Genomic DNA, 13160 nt, shown 5'->3' with positions numbered 1-13160 from the left:
AGATGGGTGAGGAAGTGTCTCCCTCCTATTTATTCTGTTTCTCACTGTGCATCAGTGTCCTGCAAAGATCTTCCCTGGGTCCTTTCCTAGGCAAGGAGGATGTAAGAACGGGCTCTAACAAGAATAGAGTCAGGGCCCACCTAAGTACAGCCTGGGAGAACTTAGAGCCCCTTCCAATGCCTAAAAGGGTTCCAGGAGAGCTGGAGAGGGGCTTTGGATAAGAGATGGAAGGACAGGATAAGGGGAAGTGGCTTCAAACTGCCAGAGGGCAGGGTTAGATGGGATATTGGAGCTCTTTATTTCAGTGTCTTTATTCACAAAAACTCAATGCATGCTTCACTATACACCAGTGTACATAGTTTTAATACTTTGATAAATGAAATTAAAATCCCAAAACAGAGAAAGCCAGAAAAAGCCAGACTGGTTGAGACCAGTGGTTCCCCCAGTCTCCTGTCTCCAGCAATGGCTGGTATCAGATGCTGTAGATAAAAGTAGAAGGAACTGTAGAGAATTGGAATTCTGTTGTGAATTAACATGCCCAGGAGAGGAGTTTCTTCCTGATCCTCATCAGTCAGTGGTTGCCCTACATGCCAACACACACATTGCCAGACATGCTCACGCATTTTGATCTGTCTGTGCCAGGAAACACAAGACAAACCCCTCAATCAGCCTCCTGGTACTTTCATTCAAAGCAAAGTCATTCCGAGGAAGGAGTTTTTTCTCTGTAAGAGGCTCACATGGGACAGAGCTGGGAGAGGGAAAGGCAGCTGAGCTTCACAGCTCACCAGGGAGAATTGCTTTCACACACAGCACCTGGAATGTGCACCTCTGCAAGGGATTTGGGGGAGTTTGATCAGATGTCTCAGTGGTACCTCATCTCTGTCAGTATCTTTACTATGTGATCAAGCAAACATATGTGTGTAAGTACTTGTAAAGTGACCAGTGAAGCAGATTTCATGTTAGACACCCCCTGTTTGTGAAAATCAGTGTTGGAAAGTTCCAGGCTGACCATTCTGTCTCAGTCCTGACAGGGTTTTCTCCATCAGGCTCCTGAGAGCCACCACAGAGATCACACCCCCTGGAGCTCTGGCCCTGCTCCCCCTTCTTGATGAATTTCCTAATAAACTTCAATCCTCTTGCCTTCAGTTTAATTCCATATTTTCCTGTCCTACCCAGCACGTACCAGCACCAGACTGTCCCTCTCTCAAATTGCAGAGTTTGTGTTTTAGAACTGTGTGCTTCCCACCTCCTTTTAGGACTGAAACACCTTCAGCCATTTCCCTGCTTCCTTAATAATGTATTTTCTACATCTTCAGATTCTCTTCAAATTGCTCCATGTCTTTCCCAAAAATGTGGTGCCCAACATGGAACAAAGTAACCCAGCCAAGATCAGAGGAGTGTAGAAGAATTATTTCCCATGTCTTGGAGTTTATATCCTGTTTTATACAACCCGGATGATGTTCTTTTCCAACACCACATAAGTACTGAGACCCTTATATATTTTCCTACATTCCTTCCCATATTTTTTTAGACTATTTCCCCAAAGTCTGCCAGTGCTTAAATCCAGGATACAAAAAGATGTGTTCTGGTGCTGTTATAGATGGATGCTGCTGATGAAACAGCAGAAGAAATGGGCTAATTAATGATCTTTGGAATAACCAACCCCACCCCAGGCTTCAGTTTTGCCCAAAGGGATCATGTGCCAGCAAGAGAGAAATTCAAGATACATTAAAATAATACACCAGTGCTACTACATGGAGTGTCAGGAAAAAACTCAGCATGCTATTTTTTCTTCATTAAACGTGATGAGGTTATAAAAACCCAATTAATTAGTCAGAATGATGTGAATGACTCGTCAGACCTAATTTTAGCAGCCTAAGCTTAGCCAGTATTTCCACGACAGTCATCTCATATCCTTCAGCAACAAATGGAGGGGGATGAACATTTCCAGGACAAATGGAAATGCCTTCAGCTCCCTAAAAAGACAGAGTAAGGTGGGATGGACTTCCTGGTGAAGACAGAAGAGCTCCAGTAACCACAGGGAGCCTCAATCAGCAGGAAAACACTTAATTTCTTTGCAGCTGAGGTCAGGTGAGATAAAGCCCACCAACTCAGGTGTAATTATTTTACATTAGCATGATAATTAAACACAATGCAAATTAACTGTAATCATCAGGAGGAAAAAGCATGATGAGATATTGCTATTAAATAATTACAAAGATGTGCAGAGCATGGACTTCTGTGTCACAGTCAGCTTCAAAGCATCACCACTTTCCTTTTTTCCAAATTGAGCTGACAGATATCTGAGTGTGTTGAATTTCTCTGTGAAGGATCATTTTTACACAGCAATTTGAGATAAACATATTTCAGTTTGACAAAGCCACCCTGTTTGTTCTCCAGATTGATTTTTGCCTTTCTCAAGAAGAACAATCCACTAAAAAGAAAAGCGAAATGAAATGAAAGACACTTTGATATAAAATATTGCACAGCTCACTCTAAACACGTGATCCTCTCCTTGAGGCTCAACCTGATTTTGCTGGTTTCCAAACTGGAGGTCTTGCTTTGATTTCTGACCAGTGCACATGGGGCAGTTTGGCCAAACCTCTGAGCCACCAGAGCCACATCCCAAATGCTCCCCACAGCCCCAGGCCAGCTGACATCCCTCATGGCTTAAGGGCTGAGGGACAGGCACTTCTGGGAATGGCTCATGACTAGGGAATGTGAAAAGAGCTCCAGCATCCCACTGTGGATCCCACAGGATTAGGCAGGGTGTAGGCAGGGTGTAAGCAGGTTTCCAAAGCTACCCAATAATGCTGGGGTCAGTTATCACCAGTTCACTCTCTGCTACAAAGAATAGCCCCAGAGATTCCCCCCCAGAACCCTGGGATGAAGGTTTCTCCTAAATTGCTGGAGAGAAATCCTTTGTTGGGTGGTGGAGTTTCAGAGCCTTCTAGAGAGACTGGGAACTGGCTTTCCAAATAAATTAGGCAGCTTTGAAAAATCTGACCTAGAGGGCACAGTGCATTGTTTGTTGTTCCCTGCCGAGATCATTATCTGTCTCTGGGTATGTCCAACACGGTCCCTGCAGGGTAATAAAGTCAACAATGAGTTTGCTCAAGTGCAGTAGCTCTCGAAAAACCCAAATGGGGGCTGTTGTCTCATGCCAGAATCAATCTGTCACTGATGCCCACACAAACCAGTGTGATGCTCCTCCTTGCAGCTCAGCAATGTGTTACACTGTGGGCACGCTGTCAGCGAGGTCTGCAACATAAAGCCTTGTGCATGTGAGTTCATTGTTCATGTTCTAAGAGCTACAACGGGAGAATCTGCTGGGAGCAAATTTAACTGCAGTCAAAGCTAGATTTGGGACTCTATGGAGAGCCTGCTTAGGGTCACGGCTGCTTTCCGGTAAGAAACCTCTCCAGAAGGGTGAGTGTCGGTTTTCACTGTGTCTTCTGGCTCTTCACAACTGGTGACAAGGGCAACTGCACTAAAGGACTTTTGGTTGGTGTTAAATGTCTTGATCTCCAGTGCTGATGACTCCGCTTCTTTCTCCTGTGTCTTCTCGACTCGGGTCCACTCCTGCTCCTTCCGATCCAGCTGCATGGCACTGCAGTGAGGGGCATAGACCTCTGTGGTCTCTTCAAACTGCAAGCAATCCACCTTGTAGTATTTCTTCTTCACATGCAAGACATCGTTAAACCTGTGGCCCCAGAGAATCTCTCTGGGGATGTATGAGCTCCTCGACTGGTGTGACGTTCCCGTGGAATCGCCCGTGTAGACGAACGTCACCAAGATCTCAAAGTTGTCCTTGGCCAGAGCTCTGCGGTCCAGACCGTACAAGGGGCTCTCGCTATCGATTTTGTGGACGACGGTCACTGGTGTGACGAGTATGATGTGGTCATTCAGCAGCTTCAAGTCCCTGTACTCCATGGCCATCCTGCCCTCCTTGTCCTCCTTGTAGCGCAGGAGCTGCGCCCTCACAGAGCCCTCCACCATGTGGTTGGGCCGGAAATCGCCGATGCGCCACATGAGGCAGAACTTGCCGTCCCTCAAGCCCACCACGGCGTAGTAGCTGAAGCGGATGGTCTGAGCTCGCTTCCGAGCTGTGGCCATCTTGGCCAAGGCTGCCCCGATGATGAAGGTGTCGATGATGCAGCTCAGCACCGACTGCAGGATGACCATGAGGATGGCCAGCGAGCACTCCTCGGTCACGCAGCGGTACCCGTAACCGATGGTCGTCTGCGTCTCCAGGGAGAACAGGAACGCCCCCGTGAAGCTGTGCACATTCGCAACACAGGGGGTTGTCTCCTCATCGTTGAATATGTCTCCATGGTGGATGGCTATCAGCCAGAAGACCAGTCCAAAGAACAGCCAGGAGAGCACGTAGGACAAGGAGAATATCACAAACATGTGACGCCACTTGATGTCCACCAGCGTGGTAAATATGTCCACGACGTAGCTCTCCCATTCCCCAAAGATGTGCTTGAAGTAGACATTGCAGCTGCCGTCCTTGTGGAGGAACCTCTTCTGCAACCTCTTTGTCCCCTTTTCAGGCCTCTCCTGGCAAGTGCCTCGGTAGCTCACCTTGTTTCCCTGGATGCTCACGGGCCTGTAGGAACAGCTCTGGTCCGTCATCTTCCTCATCTCTGCCCCCAGGCATCAATTTACAGAACACACTGGAGGTTATTTGGTTTCTCTTTTCATTGGAAATCTATGAAATAAAAGAGAAAATTTATTTTTGCTTTAGTTTCCTGTAGCAGAACTGTTTTACTCCAAATCCAAACACATTCACTCTGTGGCCATCACAAGCACAGTTTTAAAGAGTACAGACTCAGCCATTCATTATACAACACCACTCAAAACCAGACCTGGAAATAAGAGGCAGCAAGAAGTTCAACTGGTTAGAAATGTCCTTATGAATCCCAAAATTTTAGTATGTAGATGAAAAGAGAAATCAAAAACCATTGTGGTGACCCCACTGTGAGTACCTCTTCTAATGATCTCATGAAGCAACATTCAAATCAGGATGGGCTCTCCTGAAATATCCCAGGAATGGCACAAACCCTCTTAAAGTTGGCCAAATATTTGAGGTAGTTAATTGTTTGTTGCAGTTCTGCTTGTTTTCCTCCATTAAAAGAAATGCCTAAGAAGAAAACCCCTCATTTAGACTTCAGTAACATGGACCAGCATGTTCAGTGCTAAGGTGTTTTAGCAGAAAAATCATCAAACACAAAATCATTCATCATTATTTGTGTTTCATTATTGCCCAGAAAAACCTGGTCATGGACATGAACTTTACTGGGCTGATGCTACAGCAACAGGTTTGTTCAATTTTTAGGAAATGATTTACATCTTAAATGAAAAAGAAACCTCTCTGAGGTCCTGGAAACCCTTTCAAATCCTTCCTTACAGCAAACCAAACAATATGCTGCTGCCAAAAAAGTTTAAATTTTGATTAATGAGTCTGCAACAAGCCTTCAGTCTGTTAATAAAAGCTGGGGCTGACACAAATTTCTGAAGTGATGGGAATAAGGAGATCCCTCTGTCGGAGCAGAGGAGAAATGGATGTTGTTGCAGAGTGCAAGCACATGACCTGGAGCAGGATGAGTTCTGGGCCACATCTTTAGGGACTGACACCAAAAAGTTATGTTAGGAATTGAGATCTCATCACCTGGAATCCAATAAGAAAGGAAAGATTTAGCTGACATAAGCAGTTACAGGATGTTTATGAATTACTTGTAGGATACAGCACTGAGAAAGGCAAGTCCTTTTCCTGCGGGTCTCCAGCTCTTCCCACCACATCCCAATCCAAGCACCAACCACTCAGAAGTGATGGGGACAGAGCAGAACAACTCAGTTTCTTTTCGCCAAGTTTTGTCTTCCTAACTGATATTTCTGAAGGAAAAAACCCCAAACCTGTCATTATTCTTTCAAAAATTGCAAGTTTTGGATGGAAAAATGACAACTACTTTTCCCATTGTTGAGCTGGTTTGGGAGGTCAGAGATGTAGGTTTCAATGAAATCAGAATATTCATGGAAAATGAATTTAAGAAAAACCAACTTTCCTAGTGGTAGTTTTTTTTTCCCTCAGGTCTTCACTCATTTTGCTGAGTATAAATGACTGTACACACTTCTAGGCAGAGCAGAGTCAGGCCCATGGAGTGTAATATAGATTGGATGGACTAGATTAGCAGACCAAGAACTCTCCTCTCATCCAAGGAACAATGACAAGCATGCAGAGACACCAGTCCAAAAACACTTAAAAGCCAAACATAGTTTCCATTTCTTTTTTTCTTTTCTTTTTCTCTCTCTTTTTTTTTCCAGTACAGAAATGAATGTGACATATGGTGTCGTAGCCTCAGAATGTGGCCTTCATTAAAAAACACAACATTAATGTTTCCAAAAATACTTTTTGGAATACAGTCTTTGGAAACATTCATATGACTTGCTTTACTCATAGCTTTAAACAAACAGTGGAGCCTGGTCTAGTGAAGATGCTTGACCTAACAATTTCTAAGTCATATTTAACAACAAACAACAACTGGAAACTGTTGAGTTGTTTTGGGCCTTTATGTAAGGACCTCATAATGAGAGGTGTGAAAATGAAGCAAATTGTAATCAGGAGCCAATATAATCTTAAATAAAAACCATGCATAGGATTCCTCATGAAGGGGAGTGGAGGGGCAGCTCCAGTCTCTGCTCTCTGTGTCCAAAGTTGGATTGCTCAGAGCCATTTGGCACTGCACAATGCCCCAGGTGACTTAAAATCCCAAATGTGCTCCAAAGATTTTGGAAATAACCTCCACAGCCACACAAAAACACTGAAAAATTATTGCCCAGTATTTTGGGGGTGTTTAAAGGTAAATTAAGCCATGACTTTTCCAGGTTTCCTCCTAAATAGTCTCAAGTGCAATAATAATCATGCATCATAATTAATAGCTAAATTGCATTGCCTGATGTTGTTCAGAACACTGAAGCCTAAACAACCACCCTTCAATGTTCCTGAGTTATGGAAGTCCCTGTTCTGGTCTGTGCTTCATTCACGGGGACACCATTCAACAGGCACGTGATTTCCTGTTCCAGAGCACAGGCAGATGTTCCTCTCTCACTCTGCTGAGACTCACTGACTTCTGCAAACCAGTCTGAACACTGTTATTATTCCCAAATTATTACCAAAGGCCACAGGCTCACAACCAGACTTCTGAATTTCACCCTTAGAGCCATTTCAAACCCCTTAGTTTTCAAAATGGAAATATTTGACACGTCTCTAAGAAAGCCACACAATTACATTAAAGGTCTGACTACCTGGTAAAGATTAACAAAGGGGGTGGGGGAGGATTTAAAAACATTTTCTACTCACTAAAGCTCCTGGATCAGTTGCTGCAAATGATTCTCAGATGTTGCCAAGAAGCATTTTCACCTTCCTCTAACAGTGACACATAAACCCTCCCCTTGTTTTGTCTTGCTTTTACTTTCTGTGAGTTTTTTCTTTTGTTTCTGGGCATGTTTATACACATCATGAGCCTCCCCTTGCATTTCAGCACTGTTGAAATTTGCAGTACTTTTGCTAACCATTCTTATACATGTAATTCCCCCCTCCAAATAAAATCTTATTGGAGACAAAAATGGAGCAGTGAAGCCAGGCTGGGTAGCAGGGAGACAGAAACTGAGAAATCTCAAAGATTTCTTTGGGGTAAATGGCAGAGAGGGTTCAGAAGTTCTGTTAATATATATATATATCAAACTCAGAGTTGAGAAAAGCAACTTATATTCTTAATTATCTAAGCCAAGGTCAGGATCTTGCTGTGCTGGATACTGAAATGTGTTCAGGCAGACCTGTGTTCATGGGCTCTGCATATTCAGCCCAAACTGGTATTCTCTAAAATTCCACCCCATTAGAACTGGGAGGAAGGGAAGGAAATTCCTGTGTTTTGAAGGTCATAAAGCAGCACAGTGGCAGAAACAGGAACAAACCCAACACCTCCTTATACCCAGTGAAGAGCTGCCACAAAGCAAACAGCAGCAGGAGCAGCATTTTTATCATATTAATGTTTCCTTCTAGTTCCTCTTGAATAGAACAGCTGTACCAGCACAACTTGAACTCTTGGTTGTCAACTCGCTCAGAACAGTAATTTAAAAGCCTTAAGCATCAAGTTTAGCCTTTCAAAGACTTTCACTAAATGCAATTGTCAATTTAATCTTGACATTTTGAGTTTAGGGCTCAGTGTTTTGTGCTGATAATCCCTATTGCACCTTAACCTAATACCTAACAAGTTGCTGCTACACCCCTGTTATGACTCTATTTTCCCATTATGTAAACAATAGGAGTGAATTCTTGTTCAGTGACAACTTCAGTCAACAGCTTGTTTGTAAAACATTAAGCAAAACAATGTGAAGATCTTGGTTCCAAAATAATTCTGTTCTGAGATTAAATCAAAAAGAAAACAGCTCAAAACCTCCAGAAGAAATTGGGTGCTCACTGTAACCCCACACACGTGGAAGTGGATGTGTCTCCATCTCATGTTGGTTTAACACTCACCTCAAGTTCCTGCTTCGTTTTGGAAATGGTCTGAAAGCTTTCCAGTTTTAGTCATTGTTGTGTAACCCTGGAAGACTTTCAGCTCAGAGACCAGAAATGTGACAAGTCAAAACCTTCTGAGCTGCTTTGGAACTGACTCAAATTCTTGTTCCTTTAAAACAAACCCATCACCCACAAAATCTAAATAAATCTATTGTAGGGCAACAAACTCTTCCTTCTTTCTTTCCTTCCTTCCTTCCTCTCCCTTGCAAAGGGACATAATTTTTTCTAATACTTGCAGCCAGTCTTTCTGCTTCTGCTCTGCACTGCCCAGGGCAGGGCTGGCACACATCCTGAGTCCCCATTTGGCATCTCCTATTTAACCACCCCACGGAGGTGTTTGTTCACAGGGATGTTCCAGGACACAGAAAACCTGCCTGTAAACCTCCTGCCTGCTTGGCTTGTGAGTCTGAGCACACTTAGCCCACAAGATCTTGTCTCTGTGATGACAAAGCTTTCACTTGCCTCATCTGGCCAAACAGAAAAGAGCCCTGATGTTCACAGTGTCAGGAAGGGTCTGGTATTATTTGTCTCTAACAGGTCAGGTCTGAGAGCCTGATAAGAATTTTATGTTACAAGTGAATTTTTTTTTTATAGAATCCTACATAGTTTGGCTTGGAAGGGACCTTAAATCTCATCTCATTCCACCCCCTGCCATGGGCAGGGACACCTTCCACTGTCCTGGGTTGCTCCAAGCCCCATCCAGCCTGGCCTTGGAACTTCAGCCTACAGAGTCACAGAAACATTCCTTGAGGAACTTTACCACTGGATGTTGTTGGCAAGGAACAGGAGAACAGTTTGTTGCAGCTCTTAATAGACATGATGTAATGTAATAATGAATTCAACAGTGGGTAAGTGGCAGGTCCTGAACAATGACAGAATCTGATTAGATAATGCTGAGCACTTTCATCTAACAGAGCCAACACCCTCAGCTCTGTTACTTGCTGTTATATCTCTTCCCAAAACACAACAGGTTATTAATAATGTAGGAACTCAGGAGCAGGCAAGAGCTGATATTCCAAAAGGGTTCTTCCAGTCTCAGGGACAGTTTCCTTTACGTCACTTTGTGCAACTGCTTCCTGAGGTAGGGACTGTACTCCTGTTTTTCCTGTTTTCTGGAGCACACTGTAAACCAAATACTGAGGGAAGGGCACTGTGAGATAAAGACATGGAGACTCTGTGTGTCCAGGTGTGTTCTGTGGGATAGGACAGGTACAGGCTCTGGATTTGGCTCCTGCAGTGCCCCCTGGTCCTGCACACACCTGAGAGAGGGACAGGTCCTGCTGTGCCTTTGGCCAAAGGGTGTGTGAAGAACAGAGAAGCTCTGAAATTCCCAGTGCAGGTTTTAGTCCTGCCCATTGCAAAGGCTGCAGCTCCCACAATGGAAAGCCTTGGGCTGTTGGAGTTTGGAGCAGATGCCTTGGCTCTTGTATTTCATGTAAGGAAGAGAATAAAAGAGAATCCAAGTTAAGGAGCGAGCTCAGTTCGACAGAAAACAGAAGGAAGGTGTGAGGAGGAAGCCTGAGGGTCTCTGATTCTTATTTTTCTGTCCCCAACCCTTGTAGAAAGTGCCCTAAGGTGGAGCCTGACACCAGTTATTAACTTCTGCTATCCAGGACAGACAGGAATACTTTCAAGTTACTACTGATTTCAACTTTAGGGTACTAACCCCAGCAAGAATTCCAATACAATACTCAGAAACTGTCTCAACCCACCTAATAAAACTCCCCAAATCCAAATTAAATCACTAAAGGCTTCACATTTTCAAAACTAACACACTGGGTCTAACAGCAAAAATATCATTTTGTGTTGCTTCTTTGAGGAAATGGAAGGGAGAAGTAAAAATAAAATAAAATAAATGTAAATAAAATTAATCACATCTACTATGATCTAATTTTTTAGGAAATACCACAAAAAAAGCTGCTGACTGAGATTTCTAAACTGATCCCCAAATTAAAGAGAGCTTGAGATAAGGATTAGCTACATGTCAAGTCAAACAATCTATCAGTCATTTTTTTTTATTTAGGAAAAGCACCAGAAAATTCTGTGCCTGACCTTCAGATAACTCAGACAATCAAACACTGCACTTCAGAAATTTATCAATTAGGACGGGGATCAGGAACCACTATTTGCTTTTCTGAGCAGCTTTACGTGACCTTCCTCTCATTTGTGAATATGGATGCAGCAGAAATCCTTCTCTGATACACGAAAATCTGATTTTCCCTTGCTCTGCCCGAGGATGTTTTGCAGCAGGAGCTGCTCAGCCACGGCCCAGAGTCCTGCACAGATCCCGAGTTTCCAGCCCTCCATCCAAACCTACACACGTTTGCTCCCACATTTGCTGGGCTATCCATGTCACCACTTCCTCAAAGAGCCTGTGGAACATCCGAGGTGGTTTCGGGGCTCAGAGGGCTGATCCAACCCCGCTGGAGGCGGCGCAGGGGCCGTCTCTGGTTCCCTGTTTGGAGCAGACTCTGCCCTTGGGTTCTCAGTATCTCCCCGGGCAGGAGCCGGCGCTGCTCTCGCGTTTGGCTGCACTTGTGGAATTACAGCAACACTTTCTAAGAAACAAGGGCTTTGTTAAACACTTTTTTTTTTCTTGGTTCACAGATTTGGCAGAATGTTGAGTTTCCATATTGTTATTAACTCCAATGAGTTCTTTAGGAAATTTGGGAGTGGGATGGTTCTCTCAGAGATGTCTTTCAGCACCTTGTGGAGCAGAGGGTTGGACTCCTGTGCTTCCATCCTCCTCCTCTGCCTCAGCACAGCTCCACGTGGCTTGGAAAGGGAGGTTACTGAATTATTTCCTCAGAACTCACACTCAGCATGGTGCTGACCACGCCTGGTTCCAGCTGTCACTCCCTCTCCAAGTTCAGCACTCTAATTTACAGTATCTTGGTGTTTTGCAAGTCAGATCATTAAAATGACATGGAAGTGGAAAATCACAAGTATTTGTGTGTGTTTGGGACCTCTACTTGAGAGGGTTGCATAACTTTGTGTCTGGCCTTCTGATGCTGTTCCACAGCTTATTCCTGAGCACCTGGGGGAGTTTCTGGACACATCAATTAGATTTTAAGAAATATGAAGATAGTTAGAATCTCCTTTTAAACCTTTTCTCTTCTCCCCCACCTTTAAAACATCATTAGATAAGTTATTCATTCCTCTAAAGATGGGAACATTAATCCTAAATCAAAGCTGACTTTCATTTCTGCCAGTGCTGCTCTTTAATTGTGGCCCACATCAAATATTTATTCACCATCTATGACTCCATTTACAAAGTTTTCCCTCTACTCCACCCCAAATCAGACAGATTTAGTGCTTCATTCTCCATATATTTTTCAATATTTTCACCAATACTTTGACACTCTGATGAGTCATTACCAATACCCCTTTCTTTTGGATTAACCCATCACCTCTCTATCAGCATTTCTCACCTCTAATCCTACTTTTACCAACTCTTCTCAAAGTTCTCCTTCTTAGAATTGTCTTTTGTGCATATTCTGAGTTCTCAGAGGTTATTAAGTGAAGTTATCTGTTTTTCTTGCTGTGTTCTTGCTTTCCTCTGTGTGTGCCATTCATTGCAGAGGCTGGAAATGACTTTCACAACCTGTCCCCACAGTTTAAAAAGAGACTTGTCATGATACTGAAAGCCCTTAAATCTTGCCCTTTGTTTCACTTGTGTTGACCACTACTAATGTTTTTAATGCAATTTCCTATTTTCTGTATTTTTCTATCCATGTTTCCACCTCTCTATATCAAACCTGCACTTGCCAAAGTGGTTTATCAGTAAATCCCACACTTGGAATGGGCCCTTCAATCACAGGCAGTTTTTCAGCTTCTGAAGGGCTTGAGAGAGGAATCCCAGGCCATGAATGTGGGATAAGGAGATTCTAAGAGTTAAGATATTGGGTTTAAATCTAAGAAAAACACTCATGCACATGTTTAACTACAAGCATGTAACAAGAATGAATGTAAAACTCCTGCAAACTCTGGAGCCAGAGTGGAAAAATACTTGTTGAAGGCTGTACCATGAACCACTGGAGGAATTCAACTGGTTTCTCAGTCCCATCACAAGGAATTTATCAGCTGATCCCCCAGCTGGCTCAGTCAAGGTTAATAGGTCATTGTTTGTTCAAAATATCAATGTATTTCCAGAAATGGCAGCACTTATTTAAAAATAAATAAATATATATATTTACATAAGTATATACAAATATATAAAAATATATATATAAATGTATACATAAATATATATGTTGTTTTTAATTTAAAAAATTGAATTTAGGGATTTTTGAGACAGGATTTTTGCCTTCCTGTAACCTACACAGAGGGTAACTCTGTTTCCCTCACTCTCCATGATCTGGGTCTCTGTGGTTGCCCTTTGTGTGGAGTATTTTCACTCAGCACTGCTGAGTGCAGGAGCTGCTTCGGGAGGTTCAGCTCCCTCCAAGATGTTTGTCAAGAACCTGCTCAGCCAGAGCCGTGTTTTTCCTGTTTTACTTCTCGAAGGCAAACACTGTGAACAAGCAGCAGATCTTATCGAGACCCTGTTAACAAAAATATATCAAATAAAAATCTG

General features: G+C 43.2%; 1 protein-coding gene across 4 annotated transcripts in view; it reads right to left on the bottom strand.

Moving 5' to 3' along the window:
* Positions 1 to 335: 335 nt before the first annotated feature.
* KCNJ16 (potassium inwardly rectifying channel subfamily J member 16) overlaps positions 336 to 13160 on the bottom strand; it is a 31443-nt gene continuing 18618 nt past the window's right edge. For all 4 annotated transcript variants that reach the window (XM_071573758.1, XM_071573759.1, XM_071573762.1 and 1 more), the window contains one exon: positions 336 to 4714. In XM_071573758.1, the coding sequence (XP_071429859.1) occupies positions 3358 to 4647 (1290 nt within the window). In that variant the 5' untranslated portion in view covers positions 4648 to 4714 and the 3' untranslated portion in view covers positions 336 to 3357. The remainder of the gene's footprint in view (positions 4715 to 13160) is intronic.

The sequence above is a fragment of the Pithys albifrons genome, chromosome 19 (genome assembly GCF_047495875.1).
Source record: "Pithys albifrons albifrons isolate INPA30051 chromosome 19, PitAlb_v1, whole genome shotgun sequence".
Taxonomy (NCBI): Eukaryota; Metazoa; Chordata; class Aves; order Passeriformes; family Thamnophilidae; genus Pithys; species Pithys albifrons.
Note: the sequence above shows the minus strand (reverse complement) of the source record. Positions and strands in the feature narration are given on the sequence as shown.